Source organism: Apostichopus japonicus, chromosome 20 (assembly GCF_037975245.1).
Source record: "Apostichopus japonicus isolate 1M-3 chromosome 20, ASM3797524v1, whole genome shotgun sequence".
Classification (NCBI taxonomy): domain Eukaryota; kingdom Metazoa; phylum Echinodermata; class Holothuroidea; order Aspidochirotida; family Stichopodidae; genus Apostichopus; species Apostichopus japonicus.
This window is the reverse complement of record NC_092580.1, coordinates 33,524,834-33,547,272: the sequence shown is the minus strand read 5'-3', so window position 1 is coordinate 33,547,272 and position 22,439 is coordinate 33,524,834. Positions and strand designations below refer to the sequence as shown.

The following is a 22,439-nucleotide window of genomic DNA, read 5'->3' as shown; positions in this document are numbered from 1 at the left end:
ATTTCCCTTTATTCTCGACTATATCCTGTTGTGTGTACACGGAACAAATTAACTTGCGGGTTCAGAGAAGACAGAAAATTTCCATCACTTATCCACACGACAGCAACGTACATGACTAATTCCAAATGTAATGCGATCGTCAATGATTCACATATTGTCTTCAAACGTATTCTTACATTGCTGTTCATTGCGGTCTCGTACGCAATTAAATGAGTTACTGTATCGGTTCTATATCTAAACCAGAGAAGGTATGTATCGGGGTTCACTAATCTGCTAAAAGGTAAACAAAAAAGTACCTGAAGCAAGATTCCGATCCTGTGGTTAACAGCTTTCACTCTATTGGCAGTGTTCCAACACAAGGGTCAGCTGGATTTTTCCATTCGAAAAATATTCCTGTTAAAGCATGGGGATTTTTCCACAGAGAACGCATGCGCACTTCGTAGTACACTTCTTGGTTACACGAAACACCCGCTTTTTCTTTTTATCAATGAATGGGCGTAGTGTATGTAAACACATCGTGCATACAAGCGTAGTCACATAGATTGCAGATAGTTAATTTGACATTTTTCCTGTTGCACGTGTGGCAGTAAGCAGTCTAGTCTTTGAGTCTCGCAAAATAGTGCTTGGATGAAGAAGCGTCTATCTATACTTTTTACTTATAATATTTATCAGAGTAAATTTGGAAAACAAAGTCAACGTAACCGTATCTACGGCTAGAAAATGGTAGGATTATCGTATTTTTTCAGCAACACTGAGTTAGATTCAGATCTGCAGGAAGCAATCAATATCATAATAAAACTGCCTAGGCCTATATGAAAACTCATTAATTGTCATATCTTAATTCTTATGCTCCAACTTAACCTGGGCGAAGTCGTAACGTTCGACCTAACTTCAGTCTAGGCTAGTCCTTTATCACTTACAGTTGGAGAATCAACCAAAAAACAGTTGCATACCGCCTAGCCCAAATTTCACCTAGGCCTTACCCACTTTACCGCTAACGCATACATACCAACTAGTGAAATTAGCCGAAGAGTATGTTTGGCGAAAGTCTAACAGTAACACTAGGCCTACTGTTACTTATGCTAGGCTCGAGCTCTAATTCTAGCCTTGGCCTCAACTTATTGTTTAACTATTTCAGTTAAACAGTCAAAGGTTCATATGTTGATAATTCCTGATTAAATGAAGAGAATACCAGTCTAAGGAGTTAAATTTTGATTATTCATAGTCATTGTCATACTGATCATCATTTGATGGATGTAGCTTAAGCTACTTTACTGTACATCTTGTGCCACTGCAATTTATTTCTACTTTATGGTCTTGAATGTTGTATATTTATTGGCCTTTCATTTCAATGAGCTTAGACGGCACTGTACTGACTAAAGCCAGGCTCTGATTGTGTGCAGTATAGGCCTAGTATTACAATTTTGAAGTCCACTTTTTCTCTTCAGTCTTGATGATACAGTAGTGATTAAACTAAGCTAGCCCAGATGTCCTTAGGCCAAGTTCCTGACTAATCTATGCTATAGTAGAACTAGAACAGGTCTAGTAAAGTAATACTAAGTAGTAGTTTTCACTTAGTCTAATATATGATCAACAAGATTCATATCATACTCATCTAGCCTAGGCCTACTTTGAAAAAGTTGAAAGGATTAATTTAAATTATGTTGATAAAAAAAATGTCTGCAAATACATAACTGATATTTCCCTTTATTCACTGTACCAATTTTGCCTGTTTCTGTTAAGGCTTTGTCGATCTAAGTTGCTATTGAAAAGAAGTAACAAGTTGACTTATGAACATACTGTACAGTGTCTATCAGTGCAGCTACATACATGTATAACACATTATGGGGACATGCAAAGTTATTGTATACCGCCAAAACCAGTTTAAATGTTAGGAGGTTTGAAAGCCAGAAGATGTAGTCTTACAATTTAAAACTAAACATATGTATCCAATGTTCTGTATTTAGAATGTTCAAATCTTGTATACATTTATATACACACTTTGTTAGTATGCTGTCAACAGTTTGTTCACATCCTCTTTGTCTTTCACAATTAATTGAACTGCTAATCTACATCACTTTGCACTTAAAAAAAGTTTTTGTTTACAGTTGCAAAACCCACAGGTCTGCAATTTTATATTGGCAGAAAATGTTTTTCCATAGAAGTAGACAGAATTATAGCAGAAGTCAAATTGTGACACAGTTGCTCTGGCCAATTTCCACTTTGACTTTCCCTTTCAATACTGCTCACTGAATTATTTGGAAATTTCCATTACTGAATCAGACTGTTAGTAATAGTATGTAGCTAATCAGATGTCATGCCAGCATGACTTGTACCATGATATACACCTAGCTGATTCCTCTACCTGCTCTTTTACTTAAGAACCATTCCGAAATCTATCTAGAAGTTGTTACCATTCAGAAAGGTGAGACGGGGTAAGCCAATTGATACTACAGTGTTACCTGACAACTGCAGCAATATTATCAATAGGTATTTCATCCTAGGATTGTTTTACTTTGTTACAGTATTCATGGGTGAAGGGGACCCATTAACCAAAATTTATCTTCATACTTGTGTGCAGTAGGCCTAACCTTGGCACAAAACATGTCAACTTTATCATGAAGGAAACGTTCAGTGCAGAATGATGCTATTTGATAGTGTGAATTTCACACTGTATTTTGCAAAATGCAGTCAAGATGTGCTTGGAAAAGCTAGATTCTCTGATTTTAGGTAAAAGAATGTAATTATGCTCGAGTGTAATTATTAAGTGATGGGACACTGCAAAATTGCAAATATAACTGTTTACATCAACAACATCCCATTTGTGCAAGTTAGAATTGGGATCCTTGGAATACCTTTGGTCCTGGAGTGGCAGTGACACCTAATGTATCTCAAACAGCATTTGTTAATTGTTGTATTGTGGTTTGTGCTGGAGCTTTTGATTTCAAGTAAGACACAGACTAGTGGGACTGCAAACCACAATCATGGGGCAGTGAATAACTGGCAAAAAAAGAGAAAGTTATGCAGTAGTTACAGTAGATGTGTCAAGAAAGGAGGCAGTGAATTAGCTGTTATTGTTTCTGCATCTTGCTTGTACTATGCTCATGCATTTTTTAGTGCTCACCCTCTGAATTCAGGCTCCTTGATGCGATATCCCAAAAGATTAGAACTGATATCATTTAAGAAAGAAAAAGAAAAAAAACAGCTGGAACTGAACAAAACACATCTCATGAAGATAGAATTGCATTCCTGTGAGCAGTGACACAGAATTCAATCTAACAATGTAATAGTTTGCATGCCTGCAGTGAGTGCCACACGAGGATGTCATGTAATCACATACTCACAGGGTCAGAATGACGTATGATGGAAAATCTCCCGCGCATAGATTCAGGTCTTCATGTGGAGAGTAATTTGGTCTCCAAATGTAAATGAGCCACTCACTGGAGGTATAATTTTTGCAACTTGGATCATCATTTATGGAAAGTTAAACAGGTTATATTTTCAAGCTTTCTAAAAGGTCAGAGGAAAGGGAAAATGAGACAATATTGTTTAGCAGTCTCTTCATTAACATAATTATTGAAGAATTATCTGTTTGTTCACGGAGACAGAAATCATTGGGCACTGCATATCTTCATGTGTATCAAACTAGCAAGACTGCCACTCCTTGCATACTAACATTGTCAGAGAAATTCCTTTCCTGTTCCTGCAAAGCTTTCACTCTCTGTGTTCTAAGCTTTACACACAAAGCAACAAATTCTTGCCTAGCTTCCTAAGCTTGAGCACAATAGCTTGTTTTGTTATCTTTTGTATAAAACCTTTTCTGGCTATCAGCCACCAATCAATGGTTTTGCAGCTTAATTGTTGGGTGAAAGTTAATTGATTGCTTTTGTACTAATCAAGTTGACCTAAGAGATTGAGTCTCATTGGGAGGATTAAATGGAGGTAGCATAGGTTCAGTAATTCCAAATGATGTGTACACTGCACACTTGGACAGATAAAATACTCACAGGATTAATATGATTTCCAAGAATCCCTTAATTAAAGGATTAGGGTTACCTATCCCTGACCGTAAATGTTCAGCTCCTTATTAAGGACAACAATTGAATACAGTATCTGCATTATGCATAGTGAATGAACAAAAATCTTCTTTACCCTAAAACATTGGACAACGGACATATATGTCCGTTGTCCAATGTTTTAGGGTAAAGAAGAGAAAACAGTACATTGTAATTGTTAGGAATTGAGTCCGGTAGTGAGAATTGATGCATGCAACATTTGCTACCAAATCAGCAACTTTGTCCAGAACACATGAAACAGGGCGCTGTAAAACAAGGCTATGAGAATGCATTAAAGGACTTGCTATTGAAAGTGTGATACATACATCAATGGTGTGATTGTATATTTGCTGTGAGAAGTTATATATTTGCTTTTCTCAAGATGTTAAAAGAGTCCTTGTTACATTCACTGGCTCACAGCAACAGAACTGGCCATTAAGTTACTTTTCAAGGATGTTTGATGGCGAGAGAAGGCTCACCGCAAACACTAATCCGCAAACACTAATCTAAGGGATCAATGCTGGTTGTTTACCATGTTGGTTGTTTGTTTGCAAGTCTGATTAAGCACATGTTATTGCAATTTGTGACACAAAACAAAACTGCTCTCTACTTTTCATGTTTCCCCAGGAGTCTAAATCGAAGTACGAATCCGTTCCACCAGTGGATATGGGTGAGAAAGACACTAAAGTGGTTGACACAACAAATCCCACTGTCACGAGGAAAGAGAAGAAAGAAATCCCACCGCGTGAGCATTGGGGCGGCCAGTTTGATTTCCTTCTGGCTATGATCGGTTATGCTGTGGGATTTGGCAACATTTGGAGGTTTCCATATCTCTGTTACAAAAATGGCGGAGGTAAATGAAGTACTACATGTGGTTCCGTTCAGTCGTTTTCACTTCTTTTATGCCTAGAAACGTAACATGATAAATTGTGAAATTGTAGAAACAATTTTGGTTGTCTGATTGGTACCGTCAATAGTGCAGTTGCAATTGGTAACAGTGGAGATTTCCATAGCTGCTACAAAGTGCTTGAGTTTAAACTTTAACCTATTGGGATGATTTTACAAGGAGTTGAATTCCCAGTGGAAAAGTTTATTTTTTCTGTTTGGGTTGGGGGTTTTAATGTTGGGGGGGGGGGCACAAAGGGTGGTAGGTGTTTGCAGCAATCTATATTGAGATTTTACAAACAGACCTTTGAATACAATAACCTTTTTTACTACATGTTTGCAATGTTAATTGTGCACAGCAAGATAAGTTTGGCCAATGATTTATACTGTGGTTAACCACATATAGAACTTTGAAACCCGTCTTAAGAGTCTTGTTTGGAGAAGTATCCTAAACTGGTGTCACCTCTGTCCCTGATTAAACACTTTGATTCCTAAAAATATTAAAAAGACATCTTGAAATATTTCCTATATATAGTACTTTACCTCTGTACCATCCAATAACAGATGCAGTATGTGTACTCGTGACAAGGACATCGTGAAAGAGCGCTAAACCTGTCACAAGAAATTTAAATGTTGATCATTGCCGAACCTTTGTTGACTCTTCTCAAACATGGTTTGAAAATGACTTGCTATAAAGCAAGATCCTGCATGATTTGTAACTTGTTTGGTTCTATCTAGCACAGTTGCAATATTCCTGAATTTACTTCGTTCCTCGCTTACCTGTCTCCTCACAACCTTAGCACCTCATTCTACCGTGTCTAGTATGCCCTGGTAATCTTTTAACACTGTGCACCCTCAGCGACCGGCTCCTCCGATCGTTGCCCTTCCTTCTCATTCTACCATCCAAAGTGTTTACACATACGTTTTCGTAGTGGATATAAAATCTTACGGAAATTGTCCGGAATACATTGAGACCAGAGAGGGATTTTACTATTTGAAAAGGTTAATTATCTGAATTTCGGATTGCCTTTTTGCTACATTCCTGAGATTAACCAGTCTTGTCTGTTAAGAGGTAGATATAAGGTGCTTGAAAATAATGATTATTTACTTCTCTCCACCCAGAATATCACCACATGTGATTAATAGCATTTAACATATTAAAGTCAATGGTGTGGAAAGAAAATAGTTTAGCTTTGCATTAGATTTGAGGGACACCATAATTAACCCTGAATATTCTGACAACAACAATTTGTCAAATCAGGGTAAACATTAGGACAAAATAGACTCTGTTTAGGAGCAGCCAATGGATTCTAACACACAGATCAGATATGTCTAGGTTGACGTTGAAACCTACTGCAACATGGATTCGTTTCATCTGATTAGAGGAACAAAAAATGTTTCTTTACAATTCCCTATAGAAACAAGACTGGGTTTATTATGATCGCCCCAAGGTAAAGTTAATGTATATTAATACCAGGAAAGAGGGCTACAGTACAGAAATATACAGACCTAGTGTGCTTGTCTAATGAACATTTGCACATCTAGTCTCGACTGGTCAAGGTTTACGGAGGGTTCTTCCATTGTTAGTTAGAGGTGTCTACTCTACAGTTCATGAAAAACTATAATCAAGTTGCTGAAGTACTCAGCAGGCATGCAATTAGGAGGTATTTGTGTAACTTGTTTCCCCTTTTCGGCTCCTGTTGAATGGTCGTTTATCGCTTATGGAGAGATTGGCAGGGGACAGTCATGTCCTTCCTGAATGTTGAGCTCATGAGATTGAAAGAAAGTTGAAGAAAGAAAAGAAAGTTGACAATAACTACAGTAGCTAAGAATTAAAGTTACTAAGTTAGTCTTCTTTTGAAACTAGCCTTTTTATGGCCTTGGTAGCTACAATAGCCTTTTCTCTAAGGCAATTGGTGTTTACTGCATAGAAGTCTTTCATACACTCTGAGTAGGGTGAATTAACCAACTTGGAGATAGGGAAAAAGAAAATGTATGCTTTGAGAGTATGGGTGAATTATTGTTGAAACAAAATATGCGATCTCCATACTTAGATGATTGTGGAATTTGTGGTATTTGTGATATAATCATGAGGAATGGTCTTGTTAATGTCTGTTTAGCTAAGGGGAGTGGCACAAATAGGTCCACAGATGAAGTTATAAAGAACGTACAGTATGCAAGGTAGACGCAATGTAAAGCACTGGTAACATGGCATTCTGCAGATCAAGGGGCCCCAAATGTACTGATCATTCTCGATGTCATGGAAAAGAAAGTTTGTACAATGTTGTATTGAACCATATGGAATAGCAAACCCAGACAGTATTTCATCTGTATGCTGTAGGAGGGAGCTGTGCTAATTAGAGCCCACTTGGCAGGTCTGGCATTGAAATTGATCTGTCATGCTCTACAACATGAACATATCGTTTGCCGATTGATGAAGGTAGTAAACTCTTTCATCTGTATGCTGTTGTGTCGCCTTCCTGTATGAGATTGATGATGCCCTAGGGAGTTGTTAACTTGAAAATCAATTGTTTGCCTGTTTGGACAGGTTGACAACATGTTGTTATGTGGAACTAGGTAGGTGTGATACCAAGAAAAGGATTTAAAAAAAACACAACCATTCTTAAGCTATGTCTTTGATTGTTGACACTATAAGGTTACTGTAGAAAAGGTTGATCAATCAAACAACAGCGGCTGTAAATATGATGCCACTTCTAATAAAGGAATTAAGCAAAACTAATTAATCAAAAAACACATTGACAAACTTTGAAGCACTTTCTAGTGTCTTTCTAGACTTGGTTAAGTTCCAAACTACAGTAGAAAGTGAGGGAAACTTAAAACACATATCACTCAAAAGTCATCAAAATTTTTATTTGATATGTTTAAGAGGAACGTAATCTAAGCATTCTGGGTGAAATTTGCATTCAATTCCTATGTACCGTTTTTGAGATATTGACAGTTGAAGTTGGCTCTTTTTGTAGCAAACTTGAACTTGGAGCAAACAGGTGTACATGTCATTGTTGCACATCAATAAATAATGTTTTGTATTTCTTTAAAATTTTATGTCTTATATTATTAATGTACCATAATGTGAATGTACCGTAGATATTGGTATTTTATAATCTTCACATCCCCATATAGACAAACTAGTAACCCTATTCAATCTAAGGTCAAATCAATAGACTGAAAAATAAAGAAAAAACAAAACATTATTTGTCAGTCTGCAATATCACATCACACCTGTTTGCTTCAAGTTCACTTTTGGTACGAAGAGTGGCAACTTCAGCTGTCAGTATCTCCAAAACGGTAAATAGGAATTGAATCCAAATTTCACCAGAATGCTAAGATTATATTCCTTTTTAACATATCAAAAAGAAAATTTGACCTGGACTATTCTTTTAAGCTCAACTATCACACAGATCACAAGCTTGTTTATTTGGCAGAATGCAATTAAGTTTAAAGTTTTATTGAAAGGTCAATTGACAATGGTTGACCCTGCTTTAAAACCTCAACAGCTGTTGTTGGAAGATTTGACAGGGTCACAACTAGGACACTTGTGCAATAGTCTTGGTGATAGGGTATTAGATAATAATGGAAGACCTTGGCTTCTGTAATCCCACACATGATGTAATCTTGGGTTTCTAGAAGGGGGAAAAGTATGATACTGTAGCACTGCCTATACTGTAGATATGTGCAGTTGTACTGGAAGTACATGTTAAGTTAACACTGAAGTTCTGTTCATCTCATTCACATGAAATGCCAGACCAAACCAAACTGTCTTTCCAAAAGATAGGAAGATGAGAGAATTCTGTTAAATCCAATTAAAATAAGTATATATATTAAAACTAAAAATATATATAAAAATTTAAATATTAAAAATAAAGTACATATATTAAATCACATACAAAACAAAATAAGTTGGAAACATATATGTAGAAACAACAACGACAACAAATATCCTCTGCAATATCATCGGCTACAGTATATGCAAACGTACAGTAGCACTCATCTCAGTTACTACTACGCTTGTAACACAATGGCATGTAACATTTTGTACAATTTTTTGCCCCCCCCCCAAAAAAAAACAAAGTGGATTTTCTTCATAATCATAAGGCAGGTAAAATATACTCATATACTTTTAATACTAGACATTGTACTAGATGGGTTTCTATTTGGGTTTCAGAGACCATTTATATTGCTGGCTTGTTCAAAATATTTACCAAGTTTGTTTGCTATCTTACTTGTTTTGTTCTTTCAGTTGAGGATTTATCTTGTTACCATCTTGGCTACTTCCCAAAGACTCATTTACTTATTGATAACAGAATCTACAGTGTTGACCTTTGTTTCTGCTTTGACTGATAAGGGTAGCAGTATAATGAGTCACTTGTCTATGGGATATGAGAAAACCAAAAATGTTTGCTTTGAAGAGGAATATGATTTTATTATAGTATATATGTATTTAAACAAATGGTGACATCGTGGATAGATACCCTTTCAAATTTTTCCCTAGTCACTCTGCAATGTTGCTGCTTGTCACACAAAGTACATATGTATCTGTATTTTATGCAAGTCATATTTAGTGACGGTAAATATGTTTGACATACTACACAAAGAACCTTCAGTGTGTGGTGTAATGTTACATGGTTCAAAGTGACCCTAGTTGATGACCAGTTCATTCTGGACTGATTCAACCATGTGAGATGAATCTCTGGCTACCTCATTAAATATATACACTGTACAGTAATCATATTAAATATGCTTTGCATTGTCCATTTGTGTCCCTTTCACAGAGGATGTTATGCTTTGTTAACCCACATGGAAAATATCCACGATAGCTCGGTTTGAAATTAAAACAGCATGAACATTTTGTGTAAACTATTTGGTATAATTTGGTCTTTCAAATTATTAATTCTTACTCACTGAAATGACTTAAACATATCTGGCTGATCTACAGTAATGCCAAGGAAAACCTCAACTTTCAAAAGTGCAGATAAAACCTTTGTAAGCATTTGGAAGGAAATACTGAGCTCCCCTTGAAATTTAAATGAATGATTTTTCATGAATTTTGTTTTTCTCTCCTTAGGTGCTTTCCTTATACCTTATTTCATCTGTGTGGTAACAGCAGGTGTACCCATGGCTCTCTTGGAGACACAACTAGGACAGTTTATGGGCCAAGGTGGTATCCTCTGCTGGAAGATTTGTCCCATGTTTCAAGGTGAGTTCTTGGAAACTTGCACAAGTCTGTAATGTGTTGGGTAGCCAAGTTCATCTTCAGTTCAGTGCAATCTGTTAACAAACGAATGTACACCAGATGCTAGTGATTTCCATTTTATAAATATGTGACAAACCCCAACTTAACATTTGCAACACATGTGCTCAAAACATCTGTGATGTTTATAGTGTCAAAGCCTTGCTCTCAGTCTGTAATTTTAATTTGATGTTGTTGCGTGGGAGTGACATGGTTCACACACGGTCTGGAAAATAGGGAAAGTTAGGGAAAGAAAAAAACCTCTTTGCTAGCTCTTGAAAGTCCTTTAATTCTGAAATTTATGTCTGGAAGTCTTGGAACAGTAAGGAAAATATTCCCACTTCTCATATGATATGACTTCATGTACACAAGCAAGGTTCTTAGGAAGTGTAAGGTAAAGTTAACATCAAAAATGAGATTAGGTCTTCCTTAATTGTAGTCTTCAATGTGAACCGTAAGACCAGTGTTTTGAACCTGAAAGAAATCTAATCGGTTAATATTTATGCTATTATAATAGCATATTACTGCTCCCTCTAAATCCTGTACTTCTATGTTGTAATTCCACATGAAGAGAAACCTTGAAAAGGTTTGCTCCATCTGATCATGATTCCCCCCAATTGGTATTTCTGTTGATACTTGTTGAGTGTTGATAGACCTCGATAAACAAATTAATAGAGACCTGAAGAATGAAGATTGTTGCTGCTGTGAGAGGTGTATTTTAGAGCATTATGAAGGTAAATCCATCAGCAGCAATGCCCCATGTTTGATGCTTTATGTTTTTTCATCTTTTTCTTTCATAGGAATTGGTTACGCAACAACGTTCATCACTTGGTGGTGTAACAATTATTACATTGTTATTCTTGCTTATGCAATCTACTACTTTTATAGTTCATTTACAACTAGCCTACCCTGGATGGATTGCGAGAATGACTGGAACACAAATGCTTGTATTGATGAAACTGTAAGTTCCTGCTAATCAACCCTTTAAGGTGTCTAATGGGGGGTAGGGTGGGGTTCAGATCACAAGCTGTGCTTGGCAATATGCAGCAGTACAATGGAGAAATAAAAGAGTTTGCATGCACCCTGGAGATGGTACTTGCTGATTTCTCTTTGGTATGTTGGGGTGTGGGTAGTTGATATTCTTGCCTAGATGATTTAACTTGTGACCCATTTGTGTAATGCTTCCACCAGTTGTTGTCATTCATGAGGGGGGGGGGTGGGGGTTATATCATCTTTGTATGGCTGCCGATGTTCTTTATGAATAGTCTTTGTCTTTTATTGTCTACTCAGCGTAAGAACTTTTCCTGCAGTGCTGGAAACTTTGACCTAAATGGTACCTGCTATAACGTAGAGGATGGCGTCTCTTCAGCAGAAGAATTTTGGAAGTAAGCAACTTAACTTGATGTTTGCTAGATTGTGAACATTTGAGTGTTTAATTTCAAAATTAAAGCAATATCAAAATTTGAAAGTCTTAATGTCATGTATGCTGTACAGTTTACATTTCTTGTGCAGTTGATGTTATATTCTCTTTGTGGTCTTACATTTGTACATGGTATAACATTGTAGTCGTTCACAAAAAAGCTCAGATATTCCTGATTAAACAACTCCCCGCCCGATCTCCATACCTGGATTTAAAGTTCAAGTGGTCCTTAATATCCTTCTCCATAAAGGAGCGTGTGAACCTCTTGGAAATGACCTGGCAGGGTTAATTTTGGCATTGGAGTTTTCCATCAATCGTCATGTTTGCCTTGGTAGTTTGAACATATCTTTCATAGTTTTCCATCTACTTGACCTGTTTGTTTTTGGAAACTTTCATCTGTTATTGTCTAAGTTTTATGTCAATTGACAGAAGTTAGTCTACAGGTAAACAGCATTCTCATGGAAGGTGAAGCATAGGTTATATACTTGGAGTTGCAATCCTAGGTTACATTAAATTTGCTTACTTTTCATCCATGGGGTCTTTCTTGTGATTTCAGGCTCAATGTATTGAGAATATCCAGTGGTTTGGGTGAGCTGGGCAGCATGAATATGCATCTCTTAATTTCCGTCATCGTGGCCTGGATTTTAGTCTACTTCTGCATCTGGAAAGGAGTTAGATCCAGTGGAAAAGTAAGTATAATCTCAACCATCCCCCTACCACACCCTCCCTAACACCATCCTCATTTTGCTAAGTACATAATAACTTTTTTCAACATTTTATGTAGGGCTGTTTCTTGGTACCACAGCAATGTTTTACATCTCAACTATCGGAAATACTTAATCCTGTATCACATTGCAAAATGATGGTCAAAATGCTGCTCATACAAATTCCAAGATAGCATTTCTTTTTCCAAAATTTGTACACAGTAACCATGAGTATGTATTAGATATTAAATCTTTGAGCCTGCTAAACTGCCATGTTGAGCCTGCTAAACTGCCATGCCAAATGTGGAACAGCACTAAATTAATCCTTGCAACCACAGGCGCAGATCCAGAGGGGGGTCCAGGGGGTCCGGACCCCCCTGCTCTTGGCCAAAAAAAAGAGAGAGGTGCTTTGCATGGCTAAATGGAAGGGGGTTCCCTGTTGTACTTAAATATCCAAGAATTTCACAATGGATAGAGGGAAGCCCACTCCCCTTAGACCCTGGGATCACTGGAGGCCAAACCCCTCACCCTTCCAGAATCCTGGATCCGGCCCTGCATCAAACAGTGGTGACGGAACGGGAGGGGGATTGGGGGCTAAAGGCATTATGATTTTTGTATCATCTCAACTCATCTGATATGTATTACCATATTTCATAGATTGTTTACTTCTCATCAATTGGGAAATTGCAGACATGAGATCCATATTTTCAGGCTAGGTACATGCAGCTTAGAATACTCGGGAAGTGCCGTTTCCGGCCATCTGGGGGGTTTGTAAAGCCAGAAATGTTCTGGTACGCTCCGCGCCAACTGATGGTGGCGCCCTGCTTAGATAGTCTTACGTTCAGGCGTGGCTGGACCAGTCAGACCCCCCCCCCCACTCTGTCACAAATCCTGCATCCGCCCCTGAATCAAGATATGCTGATATTCAAGATCTTAAGTAGGTTGTGACTAAATGACCATCTCAGTTGATTCTCATTCTCTCCCCTCAGGTTGTGTACTTCACCGCTACATTTCCCTATGTAGTGTTAACTATCCTCCTGATCCGTGGAGTGACACTTCCAGGAGCTGGGGAGGGTATCAAGTTTTACCTTACTCCTGACTTCTCAAGACTCTTGGACAGCCAGGTAACTATAACTCTTTCTAAAATGAAGTTTTGCGACGACGCCCATGTGGTTGTGGTTAATGCTGGACGACATGATAAAGCTACCATCATCTAGATCCTTGGTGGTATTCAAACTGCTGGAGGTTGCAACCGTTTTTTTTTTTTTTAAGGGTGACCAAAAGATTAATGGAGGGTCATCAAAGATTGAAAAACATAATCTTTCTAAAGCTACAAAAGATATAACAACATTTGTAACTAAGAACAAACCCTCATCATCATACCAGGGATTAAAATGATTAACACAGCAAGATGTTTATATTTCAAAAGCTGCTTACAAACTTGAACTGGTCTCTCTTTCTCTTCATCCTCCTCCTGTTGAATCACAATTCTTTAATTTCTACCCTTTAAGGTTTGGATTGATGGTGGTACCCAGATCTTCTACTCCTACGCCATTGGATTTGCAGCTTTGATTGCCCTTGGAAGTTACAATAAATTCCATCATGATTGTTACAGGTTAGTGTGTTAAATGACAGCAACCCAAACTGGTGAAGAGTCTGTCAGTTGAGCAATCTTCCTGTGTGGTTGTGACCTTTTCCATTAGTTCTCCTTGGCCAAGAAAGGAGGTCAAATATTTTCAAGTTTGAGAAAACAAACTGCTTTGAGTTGTGCAAAACATCCTATAATTAGATAACAGGTAGAGAATTGTACTGTTGAAGCTAGGGCCATGGTGGAGGAGGGGGTGGAATGATAGGAGATCTTGAGTACCAATGCATGTCAAGTAAGATGTTTCATGCTATCACAGTATTGGCCAAGTAGGACTTGTGTAACGTGTAATACTTTTAGGGAAGGAAGACTTGAAGTTTGTGAGGAAAATGGTCCCACAATAGAACTGTTTAGTTTTAGTGTTTTATACAAATGTCAATATTGATGGATATGTTATAGAGTTGTTCCTTCTCTCTTCACACATTCACTGAGTTGCAGGAACAGCTATTGTCTGTTGTATAATTTCAACACTTGTATTTTATGTACACAGTAGGATGTAACATTGACTTCAACACTTGTATTTTATGTACACAGTGGGATGTAACATTGATTTCAACACTTGTATTTATGTACACAGTGGGATGTAACATTGATTTCAACACTTGTATTTTATGTACACAGTGGGATGTAACATTGATTTCAACACTTGTATTTTATGTACACAGTGGGATGTAACATTGATTTCAACACTTGTATTTTATGTACACAGTGGGATGTAACATTGATTTCAACACTTGTATTTTATGTACACAGTGGGATGTAACATTGATTTCAACACTTGTATTTTATGTACACAGTGGGATGTAACATTGATTTCAACACTTGTATTTTATGTACACAGTGGGATGTAACATTGATTTCAACACTTGTATTTTATGTACACAGTGGGATGTAACATTGATTTCAACACTTGTATTTTATGTACACAGTGGGATGTAACATTGATTTCAACACTTGTATTTTATGTACACAGTGGGATGTAACATTGATTTCAACACTTGTATTTTATGTACACAGTGGGATGTAACTTTGATTTCAACACTTGTATTTTATGTACACAGTGGGATGTAACATTGATTTCTTTTTCTTTCCTATTCAGAGATACCATGATTTTGGCTTTCATGAACAGTTTCACAAGTATTTATGGAGGTTTTGCCATTTTCTCTGTCTTGGGCTTCATGGCTCACCAGCAAGGTGTCAATGTTACAGACGTTGCAGACAAAGGTACGTTGTGCTTACTCGGTGCTCCATTCCACTTTGTTTCTGCTCGTCACAATTGTTGCCTCTCGCCTATTCTCTCTCTCTCTCGACGTGCTTTGATAAATGACAACATCACACTTTCATCAAAATTTCAACAGGTCCAGGTCTGGTCTTCATTGCATACCCAACAGCAGTTTCTATGATGCCAGGGGCACCCATCTGGTCCTGTATATTTTTCTTCATGCTTATTCTGGTTGGACTTGATAGCCAGGCAAGTATTAACCAAACATTTCTTCTCCTATGTAGCAGCTGTTTGACTAAGAGGGGTCGCAACGTCCTTGGAAAGCTGATCCAGATTGATTCTGATTTAGGTCTAACCTGAGCATCATTTTTGTGGTCGGGTTTAAGAGATGTAAACTTATTTTGATATGAAATATTTGAACCTGCTTGGTTGAAATTTTGATTCCTTTGATGTATGGTTCTTATTGGCAATGGTTTATTGATAATGGTTTTTCATTTTTTCCCTACAGTTTGTACAAGTTGAGAGCTTTGTTACAGCTGTTGGTGATATTTTCCCGAGATATGTCCGTGGAGGATACAGAAGAGAGGTGTTCTCTCTGATTGTGTGTATGGTTTCCGCTATACCTGCTATGTTCATGATTTGCGAGGTAAGTACATTTTGCAGAGGTCAGTTCTCTAAAGGGGGTTGGGGGGGAGGTGGAGGTAAGTGTAACAGACACCTATTGCTATTTTGGCTGACTTCAAAATCAAGTATGCTCTGTTTGCCAGCAATTTTGGGAAGCAACTTTTCCAAGGGCCCTGATGCTATGTTGTAGATTGTGTGATAGAGTGACAGAAATACAAGCTGATAGAGGGCAGGCTTTTGACAAAGAAGCATTCACATCACCTTAATATCACATAGTCATCAAACAAGTCTCGACTGCACAGTACCCATAATTTCATTGTGGAAATAATCTTTTGCTCTGCTTGCTGTCTGAAGGTTTACCCTTACTTTGTGGAATTCAGAATTTTGCTACTTATGCACTGACTGTCCACATAAATGTTACCTCTAAGGACTTTCAGTGATTAGTTTGGAAGTGTTTTCAATCATACAAAGTCGATCTCTCCTTCAGTGCCATGGTGTTCAGGTGTTGTAGGTCAATGATTGAGTCACATCTTTGTTTGACAGTTTGAAATTCCAAAATGCATCCTCACTATGAATGAAAGCATCTGTACCACATTTATTTTTGAACAATGGATCATATTTAATTTGTTCAAGCATGCTGTTAGGTTAAAGGTCAGACAGGGTCCATTGGAGTTTCATTCTGGACACTTCTACCTGTGAATTGTTACCAAATATCACACACATCACCTCCTTACTGCAATCACTTTAATCCTGAATACATTTATAAAGCAACTTGGAATGTGCATCATTGATGCACTTGGAAAATGTATGTTTGTGCCATTATACCCTTCAACATAAATATTGTTCTGCCTGCCACCCCCCCCCCCTGCCCTCCCAAATAGCTGGTCCTGGACATTGGAAATTTCAGCTCTTTTGAGTCCTAGCATTCAGAACACATAGCTTGACCAACCTTTCTCTTGATTTAATTTCTTTTCCAGGGTGGACAGTATATATTCCAGCTGTATGACTATTACTCAGTCAGTGGTGTTGTGCTGCTCATTATGGCCTTTAGTGAAAGTTTTGCCATTGCCTGGGTTTATGGTGAGTAGTACTGTGTTTGTTGTCCCTTTAACAGTCAAATAAAAGAATCGAGTAGTCTCCATGGCCAGGATATGAACTGAAAATGCTTTCATAATCCCTTTGTGTTCTGTGGCATTTAAACTGCTTCTTTTGCCTCATGTAATATGTTAGTCTGTCAGCAATGACATCATCTGAATAGTGTAGTTTTATGAAAGTCAATATTTTGAGTTAGTTATGTAAGTAAACAGCATTATGATCTCAGAAGATGGTAGGAAAGACTAACAACTTCAGAACAACTATTAAAAGAGTGATGAACATTACTGAATATTATATAAGATTATATGACACAGAATACTAATAAATGTTTGATGTTTGCTTCAATTTCACAGGAGCTAACCGGTATTATGAAAATATGGTGGAGATGATTGGTTACCGTCCATTCCCATGGTTTAAATATGCTTGGCTGATAACTGTCCCCTTGATATCTGTGGTAAGTCATACATGTCATACATAAGTCATGCATGGTTTAAATATCCTGGGCTGTTAACTGTCCCTCGATATCTTTTGTAAGTCATCTAGCAAACAGTTCTTTTGCTTTGTCATGAAAGAAGGTACCAATTATCTGATGGCATATACTACAGCTGTGGAACTAGCAGCTCAAACAAGTAGTTATCCTATTCATATCTTTCAATGGGTAATCTGCAGTATTAATTATCACAAGATTAAACATGTCAACTCTGGGTGAAACTGTTTACTTATTTTTTGAAGTACAAACACTGTTGTTATTGACCAACTGCTTCCAAGTTAATTGCTCAAATTGTCCTTGAATTATTGCTGATAACAAAGTTGGCAGGATGGTGAAGGCTCCACCTCTCTCTCTCTGTGGTTTTTCTGTTGTTTTATCTCTTAGCTTGAGATCAGTACCACCATGAAGGTGTTTATTCAGAGTTGATGATATAACAACTATAGTCATCATGACGATAATTAAGTACACAAAATAAGGCCACTTGTTTTAGAGGGAGATGTTTTGTGTAAACTGCAGGTTTTGAGGTTAGACCTGATCCCTATACATAGTTTGTGTGTATACCTGCTTCAAGGGTTAATTACTGATGTGTTGTTTTCAAATCTATCAATTGAATCTCCTAATGTATCTTGATATCATTCATTACAGGCTATTTGGCTCTTTGCTGTGGTACAATGGCAACCATTGAAGTATAACGATTATGTCTATCCTCTTTGGGGTGAAGCCATCGGCTGGGCTTTAGCTCTCTCTTCCATCCTCTGTATTCCAGGGAATATGATTGTTAGAATGATCATGACACCAGGTTCAATAGCAGAGGTACGTCACGCATATTCAATAAAATAAAAGATTCTACCATTCTGTTTTAGGTAGGGGTGCATTAGGCACTGGTTTCTTCATTGACTTTGTTTCCACTGATATCACATCCCTGCTGATCTATACCTGCTTTGTGCTGCCAAGGAAGGCCTGTCAGCTATCAGAATCTTTAAAGTCTTTATAGTCATACGATATGGAACCACCTTTTTGAACAATCGTTAGTAAATGGGAGCCCTTAACAGTTGGTCTATCCTTGTGAGGTTAGATAACCCAATCTGGTGTGCAAATGAACTACACCTGTGCATTAGTTTACTAGTGTATGGCTTACAAGAGTTGTGGCTTACACGTTGTGATCTTTCTCTTCATACACAGCGTTGGAGAATACTGACAACTCCAGACTTAAGTCATCTAGGCAAGAATCCTGATAGTATGCCCATGCATATCTACACCCCTGCTTAAAGCTGAAATACATTCGAGCAGATGAGGATTGTGAAGCTGGAGGGGCAGTGAATGTGAAGGAAGAAGTTCCAGTGGTGCCCAGCCCTTCCCCTTCCAACGCTTGGATGGCACATGCATCTTGCTCTCTGAAATATAACCTCTGAACGTTTTGGATGCACTCTGTTCCAAATTCTGGATCTTCAGTTAGAATGCTCTTACGATCATAGCACTAGAAGTCTTGACTATACAACGATATTTTGTTGCAGAGAGGCTTTTCAGCTTGTGTATTTATAGATACCTGCATAACTTTGAGTAAAGGGTGGTTGTGACTAACCACTCACTACCATTGTAAAATGAACAGTGTGTGTATTTACATCTGCATGTTAGGTTCTCTGGGCTGCATGTTAGCACAAATTTTCTCCTTTCATATTTCTCTATTATAATCCAGCATCAAGTATATTTCGAGTGTGCAAACTGAAGATTTAAACTGTTATATGGGAAGGTATTTCAGAGAGCTCAAAGTTAGACAGAATGCTGTTTTCCATGATATGAACCGGATGCATTTTCTGTAAGAGACTGTTACACGGTGCAAGTGTAAGTCCTGCGGAGCGAGCAGTCAGTGTGCATATCATATTGATAGTGGCTGTGATGAAATACAAAGGATTCACCTTGGAGGATGGAGTGGATCGGCAGCCGCAGCTCTGAGAGCATCAGCAAATGTCCAGCTAGTGATTTCAAGATGTTGAGGAGGAGACGGCTAGACAGATTGAATCAGTTGTTTTGTTTGTTATTCCATCCGATAATCAGATGTGTTTGAACCTGGTATGACACTCCTCTATCTTATGTTCATACTGTTTTAAACCAGGTATTTGATTGTCTCATCTGACGATAGATTAAGGCCTGTCCGGTAATTTTCCATTCCATCTTACTGTCATTTTGCCATAAATGAGCAAGTAACAGTCTCCTGAAAAAATTAACACATGACTACTAGATATCTGTAACAGAATCCTTGCATAAGATGTATAACTATTGGTATTGCATTGTTAAACAATAAGACAAGCTTGTATTTTAAGCAAATCGTTTGCCAGGAATAGAAGATTGGCAAACATTTGTAAAAATACTTGAAGCGTTACATACAGGGTGTACACATTAATAAAGTTTTACTAAATACAATACCAGTTCTCAGTTATCATCTGACTATATCAACGAAGATGTTTCAGGGTATGTGTTTCTTTTTGTATATATATTGTCATGTAAATAGTTGTATTTCATGTAAACTAGGCAGTGGTTAGGCTATGTAGATTTTACAGTTATAATTCCTATGAGTTTTCAGCACAATTAAGGCTGCTGGACCCAATCACTTTTGTTAATAGGTGTATTTATTTTCTATTTAGTGTTGTTAGTTGTTTTGCCAAAGATAAGGTGATATCTTGATACTCTTTGTTTCTCTTCTTGGTGTGAAGTCATCCCAAAAAGAGAGAAAGAACTTGAAATGTACAAACAAATTTGGGGGGGTAATATTTGGGGTTAAATCAAAACTAGAATGGTTAGTTTATGGGGTAGTAGAACACAAGTTGCATCACAATGCTATCATTGTACACTTGATGACTCACACTGATTTTGTATGGTTTTCTGTTAGCTGTCACAATCCCCACTTAGGAGTGAGGACTTCAGCTCAGAAATTGATCATTTTGGTTTCTTGTTGTGCCTTAAGTCCTATCTTGGGTAACTTTAACAAAGTTATAGCCTTTTGTATTTACATTGTTGATGATGTCAAGGCAGGAAGAAAGGCTAATTTTGCATTAACCTATGAAAGAAGGCTCAATCTATGAACCGAGTCATACGAATGTGTCACCTATGGCTATGTTCTAGTGTCGGTTAAGAATTACTCCAGTAGTGACCAGACCCTCAGTGTATGTGTATGTTAGTAAGTCAGAAATTACCCAGGTCAGTCTTTGTCAATTTTCACCAAAGCCATTGTAAATTACATTTACATATATGTTAAGTACTTATAAAATGTTAACTATAACCACCGTAGAAATATCGGAAAGTTCACCTGTTAATTTGATCATTTTACGCCAAAGATGTAATATTATCGTATCTCACTACTACACTGCTTGTCAATTATGCAAATATCCAAAGACTGTTACCTGAATGTTTGATATAAGTATTCAATATTTTCTTACATGGTGGCTTGGGATAGTTTGTGAGTTTTGATGGCTTGGTTGTTCAATCATGAATGGCCAAAGATCATATGATCATGTTTGCACAGTATAATGTAGATTGTGTGTAGAATATATTCCCTTTCCAAGGGATCCATGATACTCACTTGACATAACATCGTTATCATCATATGGTTAGTCATGTAAGGGGACTGGGGTGAAAAGTGGTTGTTTGATCTTCTTGTCCAGGCTCTACATACTGTGGCTATTAAAGTAATGCCTCGAGTACATGGTTTAATAAGTGAAGAGTCCTTTCAGCTCATTTGCTGTGTAACTGTCTTGGACTTTGCCCACTCACCGATGGCCTATACCCACCCACCCACACCAGATTAGCCTCAAAGAGCAGTTCTGTTAAAATCAAGGATGTTATGTCTGTATCTTGTTGATATTTGTCCCTCTGTTATGTAAAGACAATCCTTAACAAGGTCAACTTTTCAGTTAGTTGTAAAGACATCACATTAGCTGCTACCAAATCTACACACTGTTGAGACAATGTTGTATGTGATGTACTTTAATGTGAGAGGACAGGATAGTGGTTATTAGAATTAGAAACTTGTGTCGACTGGCGGAGTACTTTGGGCTTCCACTGTTTACTTATGTATGCAAGTATAAAGAAATGGTGCCCATGTTGGATAGTGCAAATAGTCCATCCAGATCTGTAAACATTTATAATCATAACCTTGAATATTATACACCAAAGTTCATAAAATTAAATTAATTACAGTAATGATTGCTAGTGTTATACATCCATTATGTTAATCCAGTGTTTTATTTGCATTGACATGAATATTTTAAGTTGTTCTTTCACTTACTATTTGGTTTTTGCTTGATGTCCAATGTTAATGACCTACAGCATCATAATTTAACAATTAAAATAGATTGGCTAAGATCACAACTACTTTAGATTTGTATTCTTCTCTGGTGTTTTATTGATCTGGCGGAGACTGACGTGATGGTCCATGAAATGATTGGTGTATTTGTCAAGGAAATTACAATGGAAGGACCATTAATGATATTCCAGTTACTCATTAAACCAGATACTTTGTTAATCAGACCAACCTCATCCAAGCTTTACTGCAGTTTCACAAGTTTTTAAGAATTTGACCTCAAAAGACCTTTGATCTCCACAAACTTCAATAGCATTCTCACCAACACATATCTACATCTTCCAAGTCCATTCAAACTTGTGGAGTTTGGTTTTAGTCTTGCCCCTGTGTTGACCTCCCACGACTTTGGACCTTTTTAACAGAAAAGGGTAGAGTTGTTGCACTCAAATAGTTTGGTACTAATTCAAAGTGTGAGCTTGGCAAAGCAAGCTGTGAGCCAGTAATTGAAAGGCAGCAATCCTGTAGGTGCTCCAGGAATAGTTTCCTGGATGCAAGGATAGTTCCAGTAGGGCGGGGGGGGGGGGGGGGAGAATGAAGGAGGAAGTGGTTGCCATTCTTTAATGAAGTGCAAATGTATTCCTAAGTTATTGCTTACTCAGTGCTGCCAAGTCACCCGCTTTGGGCGGGTGTCACCCGCATTTTCGGGTCGTCTCCCACTCACCCGCCCTCCTGTCCGAATCTCCCGCATTTTCCA

At 37.7% G+C, this 22,439-nt stretch overlaps 1 protein-coding gene across 4 annotated transcripts in view; it reads left to right on the top strand.

The window, feature by feature from the left end:
* The window catches only part of LOC139960971 (sodium- and chloride-dependent creatine transporter 1-like), a 61,403-nt gene extending 39,650 nt beyond the window's left edge, over positions 1-21,753 (top strand). For 3 of the 4 annotated variants that reach the window (XM_071959713.1, XM_071959714.1, XM_071959716.1), the window contains 14 exons: positions 4,683-4,908; positions 10,024-10,155; positions 10,989-11,149; positions 11,479-11,573; positions 12,165-12,297; positions 13,302-13,436; positions 13,824-13,927; positions 15,057-15,181; positions 15,316-15,428; positions 15,688-15,825; positions 16,781-16,883; positions 17,252-17,352; positions 18,034-18,201; positions 18,571-21,753. In XM_071959713.1, coding sequence (XP_071815814.1) covers positions 4,683-4,908; positions 10,024-10,155; positions 10,989-11,149; positions 11,479-11,573; positions 12,165-12,297; positions 13,302-13,436; positions 13,824-13,927; positions 15,057-15,181; positions 15,316-15,428; positions 15,688-15,825; positions 16,781-16,883; positions 17,252-17,352; positions 18,034-18,201; positions 18,571-18,657 — 1,821 coding nt within the window. In that variant the 3' untranslated portion in view covers positions 18,658-21,753. Of the gene's footprint in view, positions 1-513; positions 724-4,682; positions 4,909-10,023; positions 10,156-10,988; positions 11,150-11,478; positions 11,574-12,164; positions 12,298-13,301; positions 13,437-13,823; positions 13,928-15,056; positions 15,182-15,315; positions 15,429-15,687; positions 15,826-16,780; positions 16,884-17,251; positions 17,353-18,033; positions 18,202-18,570 lie in introns of those variants that run through there. The other variant, XM_071959715.1, reaches the window with a different exon arrangement.
* Positions 21,754-22,439: the final 686 nt, after the last annotated feature.